The 22,364-nt window shown below is 42.6% G+C and overlaps 1 protein-coding gene across 4 annotated transcripts in view; it reads left to right on the plus strand.

Annotated features, from left to right (window-relative positions):
- Positions 1-350: 350 nt before the first annotated feature.
- The window catches only part of LOC110531878 (actin filament-associated protein 1), a 112,212-nt gene continuing 90,198 nt past the window's right edge, over positions 351-22,364 (plus strand). For 2 of the 4 annotated variants that reach the window (XM_036987778.2, XM_090184050.1), the window contains exons 1-2: positions 401-528; positions 4,926-4,979. Coding sequence is in view for 2 of the 4 variants with exons in the window: in XM_036987777.2 (XP_036843672.2) it covers positions 510-528 (19 nt within the window). In the remaining 2 variants the exon portion in view is untranslated. Of the gene's footprint in view, positions 529-4,925; positions 4,980-22,364 lie in introns of all 4 variants that reach the window. The other 2 variants (XM_036987777.2, XM_090184049.1) reach the window with 2 other exon arrangements.

Here is a 22,364-nt window from a genome sequence, read left to right on the forward strand (position 1 = left end):
AAATGCTTAAAAAACAACCTAGAACCATGAAAAAAAGCCAATCTCCAATGTATAACACAAAAGCTAGGCTACCATTATGTCAGATCGTGAAATGCGCGTTAAAATACAGTTTTACCTGGCCAAATTATTAAATGGCCAGCAAAAATAAATAAATCAGCGTGGACCAGATTGACGCGCTCTCCTCTCCCCACTATGTATTGTTTCTGCAGTGAGGATTCACTCTCTTTGGATCATTATTTTGTAACTTAACTTTTAAAAAAAACAGTACCATAGTACCAAACATTTTTTTGAGCTCAAAAAAAGCAGTAGTGTGCAAATCAGGCAGCCAAAATGAACGCCTCTTTCACCGATGCAATTCGGTTCCAACCTTCACCAAAACGATCCGTTCGTTCGCCAATGACCCATCACCAAGGGAAAGGAAGCAAGGAGCTAGGGAAGGGAGACGCACGAGAGTCCACAGCCTGCTTACTATACAGGATAAGTGCGCACCCTGGAAGTATCTAGGCGACATGGACAGAAACGGAAAAGGTAAGCGTTTTTGTTTTACGCCTACACATCTACTTTCATTCATTGTTATTCTGTCCGTGATTGTTGAGATAATTGTAGTCTAACAAAACCACGCGCTCATAACCATGTTTCTACAGTAGCATAGCTTGCTATCACCTCGAAGGGTGTGTGTCGTTTGTGTTTGGAGGAAATATAAGGCGTTTTGCTGTAGAATTTTCCAATGTATTATGTAAACGATATCAGTTTGTGGCGTTTGTTTGTCCCCCCCCCCCCCCTTGTTTTGGCATAATACTTCCGTATAAATTGTTTCGCTGACAGTTTTTTTTTTTCTCGTGAGAATAAAATGATTTGCCTCGTCTGTCTCGACTCCAGTTGAGCATTTCAATATAAATGGTCAAAGTATTCTTGCTACAACAATTTGAACAAGGTTGCTATGAGGGATGGAGAGGCACAACACAAAGGAACACGAGGTGTAGACCAACAGGGGTGAGCAGGTTGCAGCGTGATTAATTGACAGACTAATGAACTCACACGGTATGGTGCTCGTGACCATACCTCATTGGCTGGGACACTGTAGGTGTATCAAAGGACCCGCATTTGCTTCCTGTCATCGTATTCTCTCCTATCGTTGTATTATTTCCTCCATGTGAACTGAGGCCGAAAATTGAACAGGTGGAAGCAAATTATGGCCAAAAGCACCATTCCATGTAGCCTCCCAGTATGTGTAAAGCCTACTGTTTATGCCAAAAAGCTTAGGCTTTAATGGCACAGATGGCGAATTTACCCAGAAACTACAGAGTGGCTGGTTCAAGCTCCAATCCTGCCGTACCCCCTCAATCACTAGAACCATATAGCTTTTAACTAGCCTGTCGTTTCAGATCGGTAAAGATGAAGGGCATGGAACAAGGAAAGGAAATGCTTAAGAGTAAGACTATTGTGATGCAGCATGGTAGGGATCAGCTGGTCGCACCCTGCAGCAGCCACTCATGGCTGCTGAGACTGACTGGCCGGGAGGGAGGGAGGGTCAAGAAGCTCAGTTATTTAGAACAAATCCAATGAATCAAATATAATGGGGCACAGGCTGGGGAAAATCTGCTGGGTTTGGATTAATTAGACTACATGTTTAGGAAAGGGCACCGTTTTGAAGGGATAAGCAATAACTGGAAATGACACTTACCAATGACCTGGGCCGTTTTCTTAAATATTGGATTGAAATATGTTTTAACAGCGTTTTGTATTTTAGTTGGTCATTGGGCCTGTCTATAGTCTCCATCTCTACCTTAGCTGACCTGTATCCCCCAGTCCGGTTTGTTTACAAGGAATTTGGTGGGGAAATAATCCCTGGAACCTTTACTTCTACTGCCTTTGTTGTATTTTTACCCCTAATTGTGTGTGCCTGAGGCTCGGTATTTCCCCAGCTCTTTATGGAAGCCAAAGCCAATCCACCCCAGTCAGTCCAGGCAGGCAGTCCCTGTAACAATGGACAATGGAAGGCAGACCTACTGTATACATCCTGCAAGCTCTTTGGCCGCAGTATTGGACCAACTCTTTTTTTTTTGTTTGCATCCCAAATGGCATCCTATTCACTTTGTAGTGCTCTGGTCAAAAGTAGTGCACTACATAGGGAATAGGGTGTCATTTGGGACACACTCGACCTTGCGCAACCTGGGAGAGGGCGACAGTGGCCGTGGAGCACACACAGGTCCCCTGTGACAACTTTCTCGTCCCATGTCCTGATTGATACACAAGAAGTAGCAGCTATTGAGGAGCAGGGCCTCAGTGGGTCATTTCCCATAAAAAAATATGTGTCAGAGTATGGGTGGTATGGTTTTGAGTTGAATCTGAGGTGAAACTGTGATCCCCTGTCCATAGCAGCGGGAAATAGGGGTGCTGCAGCACACCCTAAAAATCGAAAAGAAAAGTGATCTATAAAAACAAAATCTCACAAAAGTAGTGCTCTGGGCCTTTACTAGTCCTGTATTAGCGGGCCGATATAGCCGTCTGTAGTGCAGGCAGCAAATTCTCATCCTACATCTTGCAGTAACCGACTGAGATTTCTGGCAGTTGGTTCCATTAAGCCAACCATGTCGGTGCTGTGGGCGTTGCTGGTGATGTCACTATTGGACATCTGTGCCCCTGGGTGTGAGGTAGCGAGTTAGCGTGGGGTGCGCAGTGCAACACAGCTGCGTTGGCTGAGATACGGTTCCCCCTGCCATTAATCCATGTCGTGAGTATTATCCCTACCATCACCAACCCACCCTATCCCCACTGATTTAGTGAGAACAGAAAGGGTAATACTACGACAGCATTGATTCAATGTTGATTAAACGTTCGCAGTGGGGCTCCTTCTCAGTTCCTCGTCATGTAGGGAAGAGTAAGGTTAGCTCGGATTGGAACTGTGCCATTGCATCTCTCTCTTTCTGTCTTTCTCCATCACTGCTTCTCTGTGTGTTCTCTCATGCTGTAAAATAGATCTGTTCGCTTCTCTTACCTTCCAACTCTCTCTGAATCTACTTCTATTCTCCATGCCTATCTTTCAGTCTCCTCTTCTCTTTCTCTCTCTCGCTCTCAAACTTCTGTTTTTCTTACAGGCCGGTGCATGATTTCTGAAGCATCACTATTCATGTACTGTAGGGTTTTGACCTAGTAAAGGGGATTTTAAAATCTTTCTCTAGTGGTTATCAGTGTACCATACTTTGCCCGAGGACAGTGTTCCTAGACTCCCTCTGTCTGTGCTGTCTCTCTGGTGGGTACAGTGAGTCTGCTGTGCCTCAGGGTGGCGTTCTGTAGTGTGTGTCAGGGCCAGACGCATTACAGCAGGGCTAAGTGTGAAGGTGGAGTGCACTATGGGAGGATCCGTAGCTTTCCTTTTCTCCCTCGCTCGCTCTCATTCCTCAGAGAGTCTGTTGAGCTCCGCTGTCTTTAGTCCAGGTGTTTGCCTTGAGGAAAACATCCTGCCCCCAATGGTCTGTAAGAAGACAGAATGATGAAGGAAGCATATTGTGCTTGCGTGCGTGCGTCCATGTATGCAAATACATCATATGTGTGCGTGTGTGCGTGCATGTGATAGTTACCCAGCCTCATTTTCCTCCTGCATAGCCTAGCAGTGACTAAAGCAATGTATCAATTTCTAACATTGTCCTTTGTTATGTAAGGATTAGCCTAACCTTCTCCCTGTCTCCCTGATAATGCCTCTAAGTATACCTGGGCATAGTTCCACCTCCATTACTCTCCCCACATCTCGCTACAGTCATTCAAACTGACATCTAGATTTGATTAATGTTATGAATCATTGCTCCAATAATAATTCTGACTTAAAGATCGCCTCCAGTGGCTGGAGCCATCTAGCTGAAACCCTTGGCATGTCATGTGTCGTAGGTGACGAAAAGTTCACGGGGAAAATCTGAGGTAAAATGTGATTTGCGAGAGTGCACCCCTGTCTGACGCTCGGTACCTGTCGGTGCTTGTGTTATGAGTACCGTGGGGAGAGTAGAGTACGCATGATTGCTCTGCTTCAAGTAGGGATACGAGGGACGACGTTCAGTTCGTGTTCTGACAAGGCTGGCATCTGGAGCTGAAGTGAATGTGTTTTGATAGTTTGCGCTGCCTGACACAAGGTCATCATACTAGCGTTGGGGTCATTTTGATGACTCGTTTTTCCAAAGCCGAAAGTCTCTTCATTCCCTTTTGAGTTGATCGCCCTTTCAGCAACAGTTGTCAGTTTTTCTGTGAATCATCTTTGTGATATCCATTTAAGATATTTGTGTTGAGTTGGATTCTGCTTGGTTAGACATGAACACACCGTATGCATGTCAATACAATATGTTTTGAACATTTCCAATATCATGTCCCTGTTATATTGCAGTAATGTATAGCTTGCTCTGGGTTTCTGGAAGCCTCTCTCCAGTCCTGGCGGCTGTGTTTTGGATATGGCAAGCGTTTTGGATGTTTGTCCTCTGAATGATGTTATCACAACATTAGCTCTCTCCTCACCCCTAGGAATCCCCCCCCCCCCCCCCCCCCACACACAGGCTCTATCCTTCCCCTCTTCTCCGTTCCCTTCAGGGCAACAAAAAACATGACTGAACTAGAACCTCAAAGCCATAGCCCTGGTAAGTAAGGTTGCTGAGGGTGTTGCAGCACACTCTGATGAATTGAAATTGAACGAGAAAAAAAATGTGTGAACTAGGCCTTTACTACTCCTGTTTGAACGGCGAAAAATACTCCTCAGCACCTTCCATTAATATGTCATGAATCCAGATGGAGACTCAAGGCCAGGTAGAAAATCATTAGAGAGGGAGTGGAGAAGATTGACTTTCTCTATTATCTGTGAGTACTACTGTAGGGTGTTGTTATTATTTTTTTAAATGTGTTTTTTTGTTGTTGTTTTTCTGTGTCTGTCTGTCTACCCACCCCAGGTATTTGAGATAAACCCCCCCAGTGCTGTGAGTCAGTGTCTGAGAGGGCATGAGGTGAGTTTTGCTGCAGGCTCCTACAGTCTTTGTGCATTGACTCCTCACAAAGAGCAGTGTGTGTGTGTGTCTCAGCTCTGAACTACTCAACACAGAGGGCAGAGGGGTGAGCACAGAAGAGCCTGAGCCCTTCCCTGCCTCCCATTGTTTGTCTGTCTAACTCCTCCCCTCTCTATCTGTCTTTCACATTCACTCTATAATATTTAACAGTTAAACACAGTATATAGAATTCACTTGTTCTCAGTCTTGTCTCTCCATAAAATCTCTCATTCCTACTTTCTTTCCATCTGACCTAACCCTCACTTGTGGTAAATGGCTTCTCCCCAATGAAGTTTCTTTCTCTCTCTCTCTCTCTCTCTCTCTCAAAATCCCTCACCCTCTCTACCTCTCTCTAATTAGGGTCTCTGTAAAATAATGGTTATTAGCCTCTTTCTCTCCCTCCCTCTCTCTGCCTCTCCAGTCTTCCCGGGAGGAGAGGGGGAAGGATTCCAGTTAATCAGACTGTGTGTGTCTATACTCCCTGCACAGTCGTCTGGTCACCCTGACCACCAAGCCTCCCCACATGGTAGCAATTTGAAGCGAGGGACGAGAAAGGAGAGATAGAAGATGAAAGAGGGGAGGTAGTTAGCGCCCTTGCCACATTTATGAGACGGAGGTTGCCGGGGAAAGTGGTGCGGTTTGGGTCGGACCCAAAGTAGATCTATAAAGTAGAGGGAAGGATATAGTTTGAGAGAGAAATGATGTTCGCCTCAGAGTGTCACTTTGCTCCTGTAAAAGGCTATTGGAATCCGCTAATGGCTCCCAGGCGCTAGGGAAGTTAGCACGGTCGGATCAAACAGTTTGGGCTGTTTTACGGCGGGGGATCGATGTTGGATGTGGTGTGAACATCTGTAACATAACCAAATAATGTGGTGTTTTGGTCATCAAAATGGACTTGTTCACAGACTTTGTTGACGTGTTCCATTGAGGGTGAGACTAGGTTTAATTAAAAGGAGACGTATCTACAGTATACCAGGTTAGGGGAGAGAACTGTTATTTAGATCTAGGCCGAATGTCATGTCGTCACATTTTCAAGGGGTCCGTCATAACACAGCTGTTCCTTTCGTTGGCATTCACACACGGGTTATTGGATTACTACACACACACACACACACACACACACACACACACACTCACACATTATAAACAGCTTCATCGGTGCATAAAGTTTGGGCTTGTAAGCGCATGGTTCTACAAGGTGAAGTCCCGTCATTCTTTCACTAGGGTAGTTTGTCTCCCTGCCCTTTGCCTTTCATCCTAAATATTTTCACACACGGCACCTGCCTGCAGACACATCTGCCTGCGTCCTGTTCGATCTGTGCAGACTTGCATAGACATCGGCATGGCAGTGGCACATCTTCCACATACACGTGCATGCACACACACTCACAAGCACGCATACACACTAGAGGTCGACCGAGTATGATTTTTCAACGCCGATACCGATTATTGGAGGACCAAAAAAGCCGATACCGATTAATCGGCCGATTTGAATAAATAATAATATTTTTAAATTTGTTTTAAATTTGTAATAATGACAATTACAACAATACTGAATTAACATTTATTTTAAACTTTAATATAAAACATCAAAAAAATCAATTTAGCCTCCAGTAAATAATGAAACATGTTCAATTTGGTTTAAATAATGCAAAAACAAAGTGTTGGAGAAGAAAGTAATATGTGCCATGTAAAAAAGCGAACGTTTAAGTTCCTTGCTCAGAACATATGAAAGTTGGTGGTTCCTTTTAACATGAGACTTCAATATTCCAAGGTAAGAGGTTTTAGGTTGTAGTTAATATAGTATTTATAGGACTATTTCTCTCTCTACCATTTGTATTTCATATACCTTTGACTATTGGATGTTCTTATAGGCAGTATAGTATTGTCAGTGTAACAGTATAGCTTCCGTCCCCTTCCTCGCCCCTACCTGGGCTCGAACCAGGAACACATCGACAACAGCCACACTCGAAGCATCGCTATCCATCGCTCCACAAAAGCCGCGGCCCTTGCAGCGCAAGGGGAATAACTACTCCAAATCTAAAAGCGAGTGACGTTTGAAACAGTATTAGCGCACACCCAGCTAACTAGCTAGCCATTTCACATTGGTTACACCAGCCATTAGGCTTGAAGTCAAAAACAGCGCTGTGCTTGCGAAGAGCTGCTGGCAAAACGCACAAAAGTGCTGTTTGAATGAATTATTATGGGCCTGCTGCTGCTCAGTCAGACTGCTCTATCAAATCAGACTTAATTATAACATAATAACACACAGAAATACGAGCCTTTGGTCATTAATATGATCGAATCCGGAAACTATCATTTCAAAAACAAAACGTTTATTATTTCAGTGAAATACGGAACCGTTCGGTATTTTATCTAATGGGTGGCATCCCTAAGTCTAAATATTCTTGTTACATTGCACAACCTTCAATGTATGTCATAATTACGTAAAATTCTGGCAAATTCTTTTGCAATGAGCCAGGCAGCCCAAACTGTTGCATATACCCTGACTCTGCGTGCAATGAACGCAAGAGAAATGACACAATTTCACCTGGTTAATATTGCCTGCTAAACTGGATTAGTAGTTATAACTAGTGATTATGATTGATTGTTTTTTATAAGATAAGTTTAATACTAGCTAGCAATTTACCTTGGCTTCTACTGCATTCGCGTAACAGGCAGGCTACTCGTGGAGTGCAATGGTTAGAGCGTTGGACCAGTTAACTGTGCGGTTGCAAAGTGGAACCCCTGAGCTGACATGGTGAAAATCTGTCATTCTGCCCCTGAACAAGGCAGTTAACCCACAGTTCCTAGGCAGTCATTGAAAATAAGAATGTGTTCTTAACTGACTTGCCTAGTTAAATAAAAGGTATAAAAATATCTATATATTTTTTTAATAATCGGAGATCGGCGCCCAAAAATACAGATTTCCGATTGTTATGAAAACTTGAAATCGGCCCTAATTAATCGGCCATTCCGATTAATCGGTCGACCTCTAATACACACACTAGTGTTTCATGGTATCCCGAAACCTCTATACTTTTTAGTTTTTCGATACTAGAACATGAACAGTACTAAAACTGTTGTTACTTTCTGTCCAACGTGTCTCACGTTGTATACTGACTGAGAGGATCAAGTCTGTCTATCAGCACAGGCAACGTGCCTATATTGCATGGAGTGCACCGCTCATGCCTCTTGCCTGCTCCGCTTACTCATTGCTAGAGGACTGGGAGTCTGGGCTACATACATTTTGCTTCCCTCTCATGCACACAGCAGTTAGCACACTTGGATAATGCAACACTGCATTTAGAAGTGTTGAAACTGTCAATGTCCATACAGGCTACAAAACTTTACTTCCAGATTTGTAGGCTAACTAAAAAATAATAATAATAATTTGTAGGCTAACTAAAAAAAAATAATAATAATAATTTGTAGGCTAACTAAAAAATAATAATAATCATTTGTAGGCTAACTAAAAAAAAATAATAATAATAATTTGTAGGCTAACTAAAAAATAATAATAATAATTTGTAGGCTAACTAAAAAATAATAATAATAATTTGTAGGCTAACTAAAAAATAATAATAATAATTTGTAGGCTAACTAAAAAATAATAATAATAATTTGTAGGCTAACTAAAAAAAAATAATAATAATAATTTGTAGGCTAACTAAAAAATAATAATAATAATTTGTAGGCTAACTAAAAAATAATAATAATAATTTGTAGGCTAACTAAAAAATAATAATAATAATTTGTAGGCTAACTAAAAAATAATAATAATAATTTGTAGGCTAACTAAAAAATAATAATAATCATTTGTAGGCTAACTAAAAAATAATAATAATCATTTGTAGGCTAACTAAAAAATAATAATAATAATTTGTAGGCTAACTAAAAAATAATAATAATCATTTGTAGGCTAACTAAAAAATAATAATAATAATAATAATAATTTGTAGGCTAACTTTTGTCGCTAGCTTACATTAGAAGCTAAAATCAATTCACTACCTTAAGTACTTTGTGATGACCATAACACAAAATTTGGTGATTGTCACAAAAAAAAAACATTTTTTAGCTAATTCACTTAATCATCTCTCCCTCACGTCTAAAGACACACTTCAGGTATCAGGTATCTCTCCTCTCAACTGACTGTGTGGGAATGTGACTTGTGAATGATGTCATTAGTGGGTCTTAGAGACCTCTTCTTTTATAAAAGAGGACACGGTCTCTACTTCTATGCAAATGTTGTTGATCAGTACAATAATATAATTCCCAAGTGGAACCGAAACAGATTGTTTGTCATCTGTAGTCCCGTGAAAACAGTGAGTAACTCAGTGCAAGCTCAATAACTCAAGCATGCATAGATTCCTATTGAATATGCATTCATCTGTATTGTGAATAGAACTAGGCTTTGGTATTTACCCAGTTTGTCAATAGAGTTACCATTCAAATACATTATTACCGTTATGTTTTATCTAGTTAGATTGGTAAAAACAAAGTCTAATTTAATTGTATGATTTATGAATTAATGCAGACGTGGCTGTCTCAGAATTTTTCTTTTCTTATGACAATTCTGGAATGTAATGATAGTGAACTCAAAAGATGCCCAATGATTGAACAGAAGTTGCTGAATTTCTGTCTGAATCAAGTGCCATTCTGTATCTTTGGCTAATACGCCTTTTTTGTCGCTGTTTTGAGTATTGTGGCGGTATCGAGTATCGTGATACTAAATCTGGTATTGTGTCAAACTTCTGGTATCGTGACAACACTAACACACGTGCACACACATCACATTCACAACGCAGTGAATTCTCTGAATTTGTTTCCCTGTGAATGACCTATTCAATCAGAACCCCCAAAATGCTGCAATTGCGGTCTTCCTGACCGTAGCCCTCAGCTACAACTGTCAACACCAGACAGGGAACGGAACCATCACATTCCTCCAATCCCCTTTCCTGGAAGACACACACACCACATTGTCAACATGAACATGAGGCTGTCTGTCATATTCTTTCAGCGCTCATCATCCCTCTCGTCTCATTCCTCAGCCCTGGAATGACTTGGCCTGTTGATGGGCTGCTTATGCTGTGGCTCAGCAAGTGTGTGTGTGTGTGTGTGTTTGTGTGTGTGTTGGAGGTTGTTGTAGCCTCTCCCAGGTATCCTGTACCCTATTTGATGTGCAGCGGTATCACCCTCTGGGCTTTTTAATAAAGACGTCTGTTATCTGTAACCAGGCAATAACAACTAGTCTCTCTGGGCTGAGAGGGGGTCCTTCTCATATCCTAGTAGAGGAAATGTAAATGGGATTGAGCTGGACGCTGTGTGTTTTGGGTGAGGCTGTAGTTTGTGTTGCGGTTCTGGACTGGACTTCTTCTATTAGTGCATCTGTCCTGGTACTGTATAGGGTTGTTGTTGAATTGACCAAAGCTATAGTAACATTTAAATACAGAGCTGGTTAGAGAGAGATGAGGGGTAGAGAGATGGGGAAGAGAAACAAAGACCACTGGTTTGATGTGGAATGCAAAAACATAAGAAAGAAATTGAGAAACCTATCCAACCAAAAACAGAGAGACCTAGAAATCCTGAGTCTGCACTATGGTGAATCACTAAAACAATACAGATATACACTACTGAAAAGGAACAGCACGTCAGAAATCAGTTCAGTGTAATTGAAGAATCCATAGAATCTAACTACTTCTGGGAAAATTGGAAAACACTAAACGAACAACACGAAGAGTTCTATATCCAACATGGAGATGCATAGATAAACCACTTCTCCAATCTTTTTGGCTCTATAACAAAGAGCAAAAACATACATGATCAATTGCAAATCTCAGAATCAGCTATTAACACTAGATCTGCCATAGGTCAACAGCCACTGATGTTTGCTGAATCATGCTCCTTCCCTCTGACTGTTCCTAAATGTTTGTATTTTACACTGCTCATTTGTCCGAATTTTGAAATCACAAACAAAAGTATTTAGAGCCTTTTTTTTACCAGTTGTATTTTTTCACACCTATTCCCAACTTAACCCTTAACCCGCCAAGACAATGTGCTGTAGGACGTTGGTACCCAGCCAGGCACTAATGCGTCTCTCTCTCTCCTCACCGAATGAATGATAAATGAATGAATGAGCACTAATTGTGCACCTTACTTCACAATTGAATTTAAATTAGGCCTAGCTGAATGACGAGGGTGAAGAGGTTGATTTTAATTGGCAAAGAACAATGGTTTAATGATGAGTTTGTTATGCCTATTTATCAGCAGCAAATAATTGGACGTTGTACTCCGGGGGTTGATACCATTCTCTTTTACATTTTACTTTGTAAAAAGAAGCTGTTTTGGGACTTTTATGTACTATACCTCTATTACTAATCAAATATCTATTTCCCTGTATATGGCCTCGCTATTGTTATTTTACTGCTGCTAATTTAATTATTTGTTACTTTTATTATTATTTTTGGTGTTTTTTTATAGCATTGTTGGTTAGGGCTGTTGTATTCGATGCATGTGACAAATAAAATGTGATTTTAATGTATTTTAAGGGAAACAAGAACATGCTACATGTAGGCCTTTTAGAATGATGCAAAATATATCCTCTGCTCTATCCAGTGAAGCAAACGATGCCAGCCCACTGAATGAATGACAAATGGATAATTGTGCACCTTACTTCACAATCAAATTTATACAAAGTGAATGATGAGGGCGAAGAGGTTGTTTTAATTTAGATAATTTAATGATGAGTTTGTGTTATGCATATTTATCAGCGTTGGCGCTGATGTTAATAAAAAAAAAAGTACATTCCCCCTCCCCCCTAGTGCGTGATGAGACAAGGGTATCCCTACCTGCCAAACCCTCCCTAACCCGGACGACGCTAGGCCAATTGTGCGTCGCGCCCAGCTGCGACAGAGCCTGGGCTCGAACCCAGAGTCTCTGGTGGCACAGCTAGCACTGCGATGCAGTCAGACCACTGCCCCACCCGGGAGGCCCGATGTCAATCATTTGACCGCACGCTTTGCGGATTGATACCATTCTCTTTTGCATTTACTTTGTAAAAATAAGCTGTTACAGGAATGTTTTTATTAACTGTTATTCTATTACTAATCGAATGTATTGTAAGGGAAAGGAAAACATGTTATGTGTTGCAGTAGGCCTTTAGAATGATGAAAAACATGTCCTTGACTCTATCCAACTTAATGAGCGAGAAACAAACGATGCCAGTCAGCCTGCACAGCCCGTCAATTGAAACTACATCTAAACTATACCAAAACTAATTTCACACATTAAGAGTTAGCCTATAGACAAGATTCAATTGACAATCTGACCATATTATGCAGTTTCTATTACTTATCTTTTGTCCATGAATATCCATGCTGTTCATGCATTCAGCTCATGACCACCCACGTGGCAGCATTGCTCTGGCTACTAAGTGCAAACTAGTAGTATAACAAACTTAAAATGTTAAATATGCTATTCTGTCATTAATGGATGAATAGGTGATATAAACTAGACAGAAACCGATCATGTTGTATATGACTTCACTGAACTGTATGATGAAGAGGGCAAAGAGGGTGATTTGAATTTAGCACACTTGTGTGATTTTGATGAATAGTGGGTGGTCTAATTATTTTATTATGAAAGGCTGGATATGGTATATAATTTACCCTCCGAGTCAAATCAGACACTGAGTGCAACATACAAAGTGTGTAGTTCACAATGGTAGCCTGGACCAAACGAATGGATGCACTGACAGCTTTGCAAATGCTGCAGAATTTAGGTGAGTTGGAGGATCAGATATTGAACTTGAAATCGATGTTGCCGATGAAGAGTCTTCATCTGATTTTGAGCCTCTGCCTCCCCCTCCGATGCCTGAGCCTCGCCGTAGAAAAACCAGAACAGAGTCAGGAGGGATGGCACGGTTTGTGTAGAAAGGAGGGACACGTTTGACATGCAGATGTTGCAGCACATCAGAGATTGTATTGTTGCTCATGTGCACAGGAAAGGAAACAGTAGGTGGGACATGTCTGTGGATGAATTCTGAGAGATTATTGCACTCTTGTATGTCTTGTATGTACAACGGAAAGAGCATGGATATGGAGTCATTTTAGTCTGATGGATATGGTGTGGACAGTTTCTGAGACTATGCCATGCATTCCCTTCAGAGCGATTATCCGACACCTGCTGCAGGTGCACACAAAACAAGGCCCATGAAAACTATGTGCAGTGCAACCAATTTTGTTTGTGAGGCTTGCTCACACAAAGCCCCGGAGCTGTGTGCTGACAGCATAAAGAGACAACGTGATTTGATTCATGCATAAAGGCACTCATGTAAGTGTCACGCCTGCTCCTGCTTCCTCTCTCTGGCGCTCGAGGGCCCAGGCTGCCCTTCATTACGCACACGTGTCACTGTCATTACGCTCATCAGTGCTCATTGGACTCACCTGGACTCCTTCACGTTGTTGATTGCCCCCTTCTATATCTGTTGGTTCCTCAGTTTTGTTCCCCGTGTCAGCATTATTGTCGCCATGTCCAGACGCTGTTCTTGTTTTGTTTGATGTCCGTTTTCCATTAAATGTTCACTCCCTGTACTTGCTTCTCGTCTCCAGCGTCGGTCCTTACAATAAGGGCACACTACAGTGTCCGATACAAATGACTGTTTCTATATCTTGTCATGAATATATTTCCACTAATATACACTGCTCAAAAAAATAAAGGGAACACTGATCTGAATGAATGAAATATTCTTATTAAATACTTTTTTCTTTACATAGTTGAATGTGCTGAAAACAAAATCACACATTATCAATGGAAATCAAATTTATCAACCCATGGAGGTCTGGATTTGGAGTGACACTCAAAATTAAAGTGGAAAACCACACTACAGGCTGATCCAACTTTGATGTAATGTCCTTAAAACAAGTCCAAATGAGGCTCAGTAGTGTTTGTGGTCTCCACGTGCCTGTATGACCTCCCTACAACGCCTGGACATGCTCCTGATGAGGTGGCGGATGGTCTCCTGAGGGATCTCCTCCCAGACCTGGACTAAAGCATCCGCCAACTCCTGGACAGTCTGTGGTGCAACTTGGCGTTGGTGGATGGAGCGAGACATGATGTCCCAGATGTGCTCAATTGGATTCAGGTCTGGGGAATGGGTGGGCCAGTCCATAGCATCAATGGCTTCCTCTTGCAGGAACTGCTGACACACTCCAGCCACATGAGGTCTAGCATTGTCTTGCATTAGGAGGAACCCAGGGCCAACCGCACCAGCATATGGTCTCACAAGGGGTCTGAGGATCTCATTTCGGTACCTAATGGCAGTCAGGCTACCTCTGGCGAGCACATGGAGGGCTGTGCGGCCCCCCAAAGAAATGCCACCCCACACCATGACTGACCCACCGCCAAACCGGTCATGCTGGAGGATGTTGCAGGCAGCAGAATGTTCTCCACGGCGTCTCCAGACTTTGTCACGTGCTCAGTGAGAACCTGCTTTCATCTGTGAAGAGCACAGGGCGCCAGTGGCGAATTTGCCAATCTTGGTGTTCTCTGGCAAATGCCAAACGTCCTGCACGGTGTTGGGCTGTAAGCACAACCCCCACCTGTGGACGTTGGGCCCTCATACCCACCCTCATGGAGTCTGTTTCTGACCGTTTGAGCAGAAACATGCACATTTGTGGCCTGCTGGAGGTAATTTTGCAGGGCTCTGGCAGTGCTCCTCCTGCTCCTCCTTGCACAAAGGTGTAGGTAGCTGTCCTGCTGCTGGGTTGTTGGCCTTCTCCAAGTCTCCTTATGTACTGGCCTGTCTCCTGGTAGCGCCTCCATGCTCTGGACACTACGCTGACAGACACAGCAAACCTCCTTGCCACAGTTCGCATTGATGTGCCATCCTGGATGAGCTGCACTACCTGAGCCACTTGTGTGGGTTGTAGACTCCGTCTCATGCTACCACTAGAGTGAAAGCACCGCCAGCATTCAAAAGTGACCAAAACATTATATAAAACATATCCTTGACTCTATCTAAACAAATTACTTATGTTTTATATGTTTCCAAGAATATTTCTTCATGCAATTAATCCTTTATAATAGTTGATGCACTATTTATCAAGCGTTGGTGCTTATGTTTGCTGCATCTTGCGGGTTCATATGCATCTGATGCATATGCTAAAGGAGAGGCAAGGCAATGTACTGATGGGCTGAAAGGCCAGGTGGTTCTAGTGTTAAAGACTACCAAATCCCACTGGGTTCTCCAATTACATTGAATGAACTATAGGACAAAATACAAACCCTCCAACCCCAAAAGGCCTGTAGTGTGGATGGTATCCAAAATGAATTGATACAATATACAGACCACACATTCCAATTGGCTATACTTAAACTCTTTAACGTTCCTCAGTACTGGCATCTTCTCCAATATTTGGAACCAAGGACTGATCACCCCAATCCACAAAGGTGGAGACAAATTTGACCCCAATAACTACCATGGGACATGCATCAACAGCAACCTTGGGAAAATCCTCTGCATTATCATTAACAGCAGATTCATACATTTCCTCAGTGAAAACAATGTACTGAGCAAATGTCAAATTGGCTTTTTACCAAATTACCATACGAAGATCACGTATTCACTCTGCTCAACCTCATGCTTGTGCAGAGTAAATACGTGATCCTCAAACCTTCTCATGCTTTGTTTATTTCAAAAAAGCTTTTGCCTCAATTTAGAATGAGGGTCTGCTATACAAATTGATGGAACGCGGTGTTTGGGGGGGAAAACATACATACAACATTATAAAATCCATGTACACAAACAAGTGTGCAGTTAAATTTGGCAAAATATATATTTATTTCCACTGGGCTGTGGGGTGAGACTGGGATGCAGCCTGTTGCCCCACCCTATTCAACATATATATTGGCGAGGGCACTTGAACGGTCTGCAGAACCCGGCCTCACCCTACTAGAATCTTAAATTACATTTTTACTGTTTGCTGATGATCTGGTGCTTCTGTCTCCAACCAAGGAGAGCCTACAGCAGCACCTAGATATTCTGCACAGAATCTAAGACCTGGGCCCTGACAGTAAATCTCAGTAAGACAAAAATGATTGTTATCCAGAAAAGATACATTAAATTCTACAACCGCCTAAAAGGAAGCGATTCCCAAACCTTCCATAACAAAGCCATCACCTACAGAGAGATTAACCTAGCGAAGAATCCCCTAAGCAAGCGGGTCCTGGGGCTTTGTTCACAAACACAAACAGACCCCACAAAGCCCCCAGGACTGCAACACAGGCAGACATTGGCTCTCAAGATAGGCTACAGTGGGGAGAACAAGTATTTGATACACTGCCGATTTTGCAGGTTTTCCTACTTACAAAGCATATAGAGGTCTGTAAATGTTATCATTTATTATGCTCACCCACCTGGGGGCTTTGGCTTTGTTGGACCAACCATGCCAGGCAGGCTCAGACTCTTGAGGGGGCAGTGCTGCTCTAGTATGTCTCTGACCGTGTTTATCTTTCTGTCTTGGCTGCGTATGGGCGACTGGCAGTAGGCCTATAAAACAAATAAGGACTTCTCCTTAGTTTTTGGGTTTCTCAGGTGGGTGTCTATGATATAGGGTTGGGGAAACCGTTCCATCATGATAGAACAATTAATAATTAAACTATATGTATCATTTATTTGTAAATGTATAGCCCATATCAGCACAAAATTGAAAGCTCTCTTTGTCACAACTCGTGCTCGCAGACACACATGAGCTCTGGCATTTGCAACCATTTTCCTTTTTTCATTTACTTAACTCCACACTTTTCCAAACATAGAAAACACACACCCCACCTTCCATCACATGTACACCCGCACATACCCACATATGGGGGGGCCTTCTATGTCCTCTGTTTGCTGTGTTTTTATCTCTACCATGTTGATACCTACCTCATTTCTGGCTTTTGAGTACTTTTGTGTTCCAGTTCCTTATATATATGAAGATGTATTATTTCAATAATAATCCTTTCTTCTAATGTTGTCTTATCTATTTATATAGAACTATAAATAGAAAGTTGAATTTTACAACATTCCCTATCTTGAATAGTGTATTTGTAGTTTATTCCTTTATCAATTGTTGTTTTTGTTTCCCTATTATCATTAATATCCCTACCATGGATATTATTGGTCGTTCCATTATTCGACTCCTCTATGGGTACTTTGTAATATTTACAGTAGGAATGGAGTAGTCTTGGTGTCTCGGAACAATTGGTTATCAATATACAGTTTGACGATGAGAGCTACACGTTTCTCTTTTAATCTATTTAGCTTGAAGAGTGGGTACAGAATTTTGCACCGCTCTGCAATTTCCTAACTCCCTAACTCTGTCTTCCTCTTTTTACCTCTCCCTCTCTCTTTACTGGGAAATAACTATTACACACGCAATCGTGTGTATGTTAATGTGTGTAGCAGCTGGCCAAAGGGCCATCCCCTCAGTACTGTGTGTTATAGTTCTGTCATACACTCAAATATGATTCGCTCTCTCATTGCGTTACAGAAGTGGTACTCAAAGTCGGGGTCGCGACCCCACAGTAAAAAATAAAATTAATAATAATTAAGAGTATTGAATGGGATGATATACAAACATTTTTGAGAAAGATTTGAAAAATGTTATTCATTTTGATAAGAGATGAAAATGCAATGAATTGAATGTTTATTTGTTGATGTAAAAATTTTAATTGACTGATTTTTTTTTTTTTTTACTTTTTTTTTTAAGGTTCTGTCATTATATTGGGATGGGTTGGAGAGAAAGACTTCAGTAAAAATGGGATCCCTGCTGAAAATGTTTGAATACCACTGTATTACAGTGTGTGTGTTGCAGCCTAAAGCTAATAAACACTATTGCACCATACAGAGTCTGGACTGCCATTCAATTCCTTGAATTGCATTGCAGCCATGTTACTTGACTGACTTCAACCTGACTGGTTGCCAGCCGTACACTGCTCCAGCACAGAAATCAAAGAGTATCAAAGCATATTTGACTCCCGCTTTAATTTCCCAAGTGCTGTTCTTTCCAGCCTCATCAAAGCACCATGGATTTTAAAAAAAACAACGGGGAAAATCTCCATCATGGAAGTGCCTCAACAAATCACCCGGCAACCGGCGCGGAAACAGCGAGTGAAAACACTTCCTGTCGCCATGCTGGGTGGGTGGACGTTGGGTGTGAGTCATCGTTCAGCCCCCCCGGGCCAGTGAGCGACTCTATATTCCAGATGGGGGAGGGAGGGTTGGCATCATTAGTTGGCCAGACCATGTGCTTGCAGTCTGAGGTGGGTTGGGAGTGTGGACTCACACAGTCATACTGAGACTTGAGTGATGATCACACACTCTTTTCTGGTACATTACAGGTTACTGGTATTCAGCCTAGGTCCATTAGTTTCATTATAGCACAGAACCTCCTTTTTGATTAGTGTTGAACCTGTCACCCAAGTGTGTTTGCGTGGACACCTCACCCAACAGAGAGGTCAGGGAGAGCCCAACAACTTGTGCCCCGAAACCACATTATTAAAATGTGACACAAAAGAGTGAGTGAGAGCCAGAACAACATTGAGAAAAGGAAATGCTGGAAAATGATAGAGACAGAGGAGAGGTTGCACTATAAGAGATGATAGGTGGACATTCTGTATCGACACACACACACACACACACACACACACACATTTATGGTTTCTTGCTTTATAAGACTAGGACATTTGTTCAGTGCAATAACAGTCTCTTCCTCTCATCCAAGGATCAACCAGAGGAAATTGCACAGCAATCTCCCTGCCGACTCCCCTGGCCACTTTGTCTCTGCCAGAGACCAGATATAGTATAAACGCACACGCAGAGATGGACACATGCACGCACACACAAATTGTCTGCTGGGAGCGTTGTTATTGAACATGTGGGGGGGGGGGGGGGGGGGGGTCTGTCTGACAAATGTGTGTATGTAAACATATGGCGTGTACACACGTGTATGTTGTGACTGTTGTGGAACAGTCAATCCCTCAGGGTGGGGTTGAGATGTGTTTTGGTTCTGAGTCAGGTTCCTGGTATTTTACCTGCACTTCCTACTGTCCCTCTGTTTTACTTTCGTCTGAACTTTTGTGTCTGACATTGACCCCCCCCCCCCCCACAAAAAAAGTTGAGTACTCTTTCTTACTGTAGTGTAGTTGCCAGACGTTCTCTTTTCCCTCTTTCTTCCCTCGTTCCAGGATGTTTGCCATGTGTGGTTTTCTGGGGGCTGTGTTCGTGTTAGGAAGGCTCTACGTTATGTGTGTGTGTGCCCGTTTGTGTGTGTTATGCTGGTGTGTCAGCCCTCTCGGCCCTAATTGTTATTTACACAAGCCTCAACACTAATGACCGACTCAAAGTCAATTTCATGCAAAGTTTCCTTTTCATTACTATTTTAACCCACTTTATCCGCAGACTGTAAATGTCAGCTATTTCTGGACGGAATCGTTGTTTTTACTTTGATAATGAGCGTGTCACACCCTTTTCTGTTTTGAAAAAAAGACTGGGGGGGGGGGGAAATACGTGGACACCGTTTACAGTGGAAGACTAGCTGTGCTATTTCCATCTCACCTTCTCCTGTGTGTGTGTGTGTGTGTGTGTGTGGCATGTTATTATGCGTTTATTGGCACCCTTCGCTCGCCTCCGGTCTCCCCCGGTTCAGGGGTGCTTTAGTGAGGTGTGGTCTGGGTTGGCCCGTGCTCCAGTCTCTTGTACAAGGGTGTGTCCCGTTTTCCTAGACGGAGTTCGGGGCTGGAACGCTGTTCTGTTCACCAAAGTTTGGAATCCTTGAGTAAATAACAGTTCCATATGTATTTGTGTTAACAAGAGGAGGAGGGGATGGTGCATACACAGACATAAAAACTCAGACAGAAAACTGACATCCAGACTATTTCTGGATTATAGCCCTGCACTATTTCCACCATCCATCTTTAGAGGATTACATTCACGTCATTGTCCCATTCAGTAGGATCTAATAGTCACCATTGAAGTCTAAACAGTCCTATTTTAGGGGGAGCTGCCTTCACTCCCAGAACAGACAGTACTCTACCTTTTTCATAACCTTACAAGGAACAAGTTGAACTCCCATCCCACCTTCATCCCGTTTCAGTCCTTCTCTTCTCTTTACTCCATCAAGCATTCCACAGGTGCAGTCATTTAACTACAATATACCGAGGGGATTTTCCTACAGAAGAATGTTACATTTTACATCACCCAATAATGTTTCAGTAGTCAGGAAATGTTCAAGATACCTAATCAATCAATCCTTTTATGTTTTTCTTTTTTTTAAATTTAACCTTTTATTTAACTAGGCAAGTCAGTTAAGAACAAATTCTTATTTACAATGACCCCGGCCAAACCCGGACGACGCTGGGCCAATTGTGCGCCGCCCTATGGGACTCCCAATCACAGTCGGATGTGATGCAGCCTGGTACTGCAGTGACACATCTTGCACTGAGATGCAGTGTCTTGGACCACTTGCGCCACTCGGGGAGCCCTGTAACTACATTTGTGTCATGTTGGGTTGTAACAGGAGCAGAGGCAATGTGTAGTAATTATTGTGACAACGTCAGTTAATAATGTAATAGGACACATAACCTTGTTTCCTCACATGGGACAGACTCCTGTGTTTTTCTGAGCTTTGTTTGATGTCGTAACAGATTGCTTCCCTTTTTATATTTACAGTGAAAGAAGTCATCGAGATGATAAGATTTCAATTCAAAATAGTATTTGTTTTCACAGCATATTGGGGGGGGGGGGGGGAACGAATGAGAGCGAGAGAGAGGTAACCCTGTGGAGCTGGCGTCCGAGGCTTTGAGGTCGCGGCTTTGTGGCCTGCACATGCCTCCGTTTCACTGGGGTAGCTCAGAACTCAAATGGGTCTCTCGCTCTCTGTGTGTGTGTGTACATTTGTGCCGCCTCAATGCATGCAGCCAAAGAATTCACTGACTACACTGCTTCTCTCCTCCTCTCCTCTCATCCCCCTCTCCTCTTTGGTACTGAAGCGGTTGTTATTGTTGGCTAGTATTGATTTGTGCCTTCTCATCTAGTCCATGATTCAGACCAACAGTACAGTTGGAGGAGGATCAACATGTGTTGCGTTGAGGTGTAGATGGCATCGGTACAGAAGCTTGAACTAACAGACTAGCGATACTAACAATAGGAAAACAACGTTTTGTGTATGAAAACGGTCATTTGGACCGACACATGTTGCTCGACAAGATGGAAAAATTAAGTCACTTGAGCGTTACACCGATCAAGACCTCCCCATGGTTCACTAACCAGACTGCAAAGGCATATGGCCATATTTAGTATTTATGACTCGGTGTCCACATGTATACAGCTGTGTATTCTACTGGAGTATTACTGTATCCATGGCATCTCCCACAAAAGGCAGGGGTTCGATGAGCTCATTCTAATTCCACTGAAAGTGACACACGTACATACCCACGGACACACACACACTGCCGAGAACTATGATGTCATTGTCATCATATCCTACGCAGAGGCGGCCGGCTGCTTTGATCCAGTGCAGAGCCTGCATGGAGAGTGTGTGTGTGTGTGTGCACGCTTGTGTGTGTATTGCGCCTAGAATGTGTCTTTAACCGCTCACAGTTTGAGCTGACCCTGAAACCCTGTAGCACTTTTCACCCCAACTGGCTTAAAACAAACAATTAAACACGTGGTAGTACACTGAATCCCCACTGTAAGGAAGGTCACATCATACATACTCAGTGACATTCGCTCCTAGCTATCCTTTAAGAATTCTGAAATCGTTCAACATAAGACCTTACAGCACAATCCCTTAGCCCTCCCCCTCTCTTTTGCACAGTCCTGCGAACCCCAGCAAATTGTAGCGATATCCCAATTCAACTTTGAGCGAGGCCTTTTCAGCCCTCCTAGTTGGCCCTCCAAACGAAGTGAATCGAGACAATAGTGTGTGATTTGCGGCCCGCAATTCGGGGGCATTCCTGCATGTGGGCATCCCATTGGTTCCTGCTGGTGTTTAAGTGACACTTTTTGATATTCTGGATTTCCCCTGATTGTCTGTGCGATTTTAAAATGTGTGTCAAAAGGCAAATAAAAGTATTATCAGAGTTTTTTAGTTGAGGCTATGCCATCATTGTAGTATAATTGCCTGATTTAGCTCAAAATGTATGTGCAATTTGTTGATGTGTTGGGCAGCAGATGTAATACATATCCACACAATTCCATCCCTCTCTTTATCAAAGCTGTGAGGAAGTGATGTAATAAATACACCGCAACATTAACAGAACTGTGGGAAAGTAGTGCTCGGCAGACGGGGGCGAAGGACACTG

The sequence above is a fragment of the Oncorhynchus mykiss genome, chromosome 9 (assembly GCF_057628025.1).
Source record: "Oncorhynchus mykiss isolate SJ-2025 chromosome 9, ASM5762802v1, whole genome shotgun sequence".
NCBI classification, from domain to species: Eukaryota; Metazoa; Chordata; class Actinopteri; order Salmoniformes; family Salmonidae; genus Oncorhynchus; species Oncorhynchus mykiss.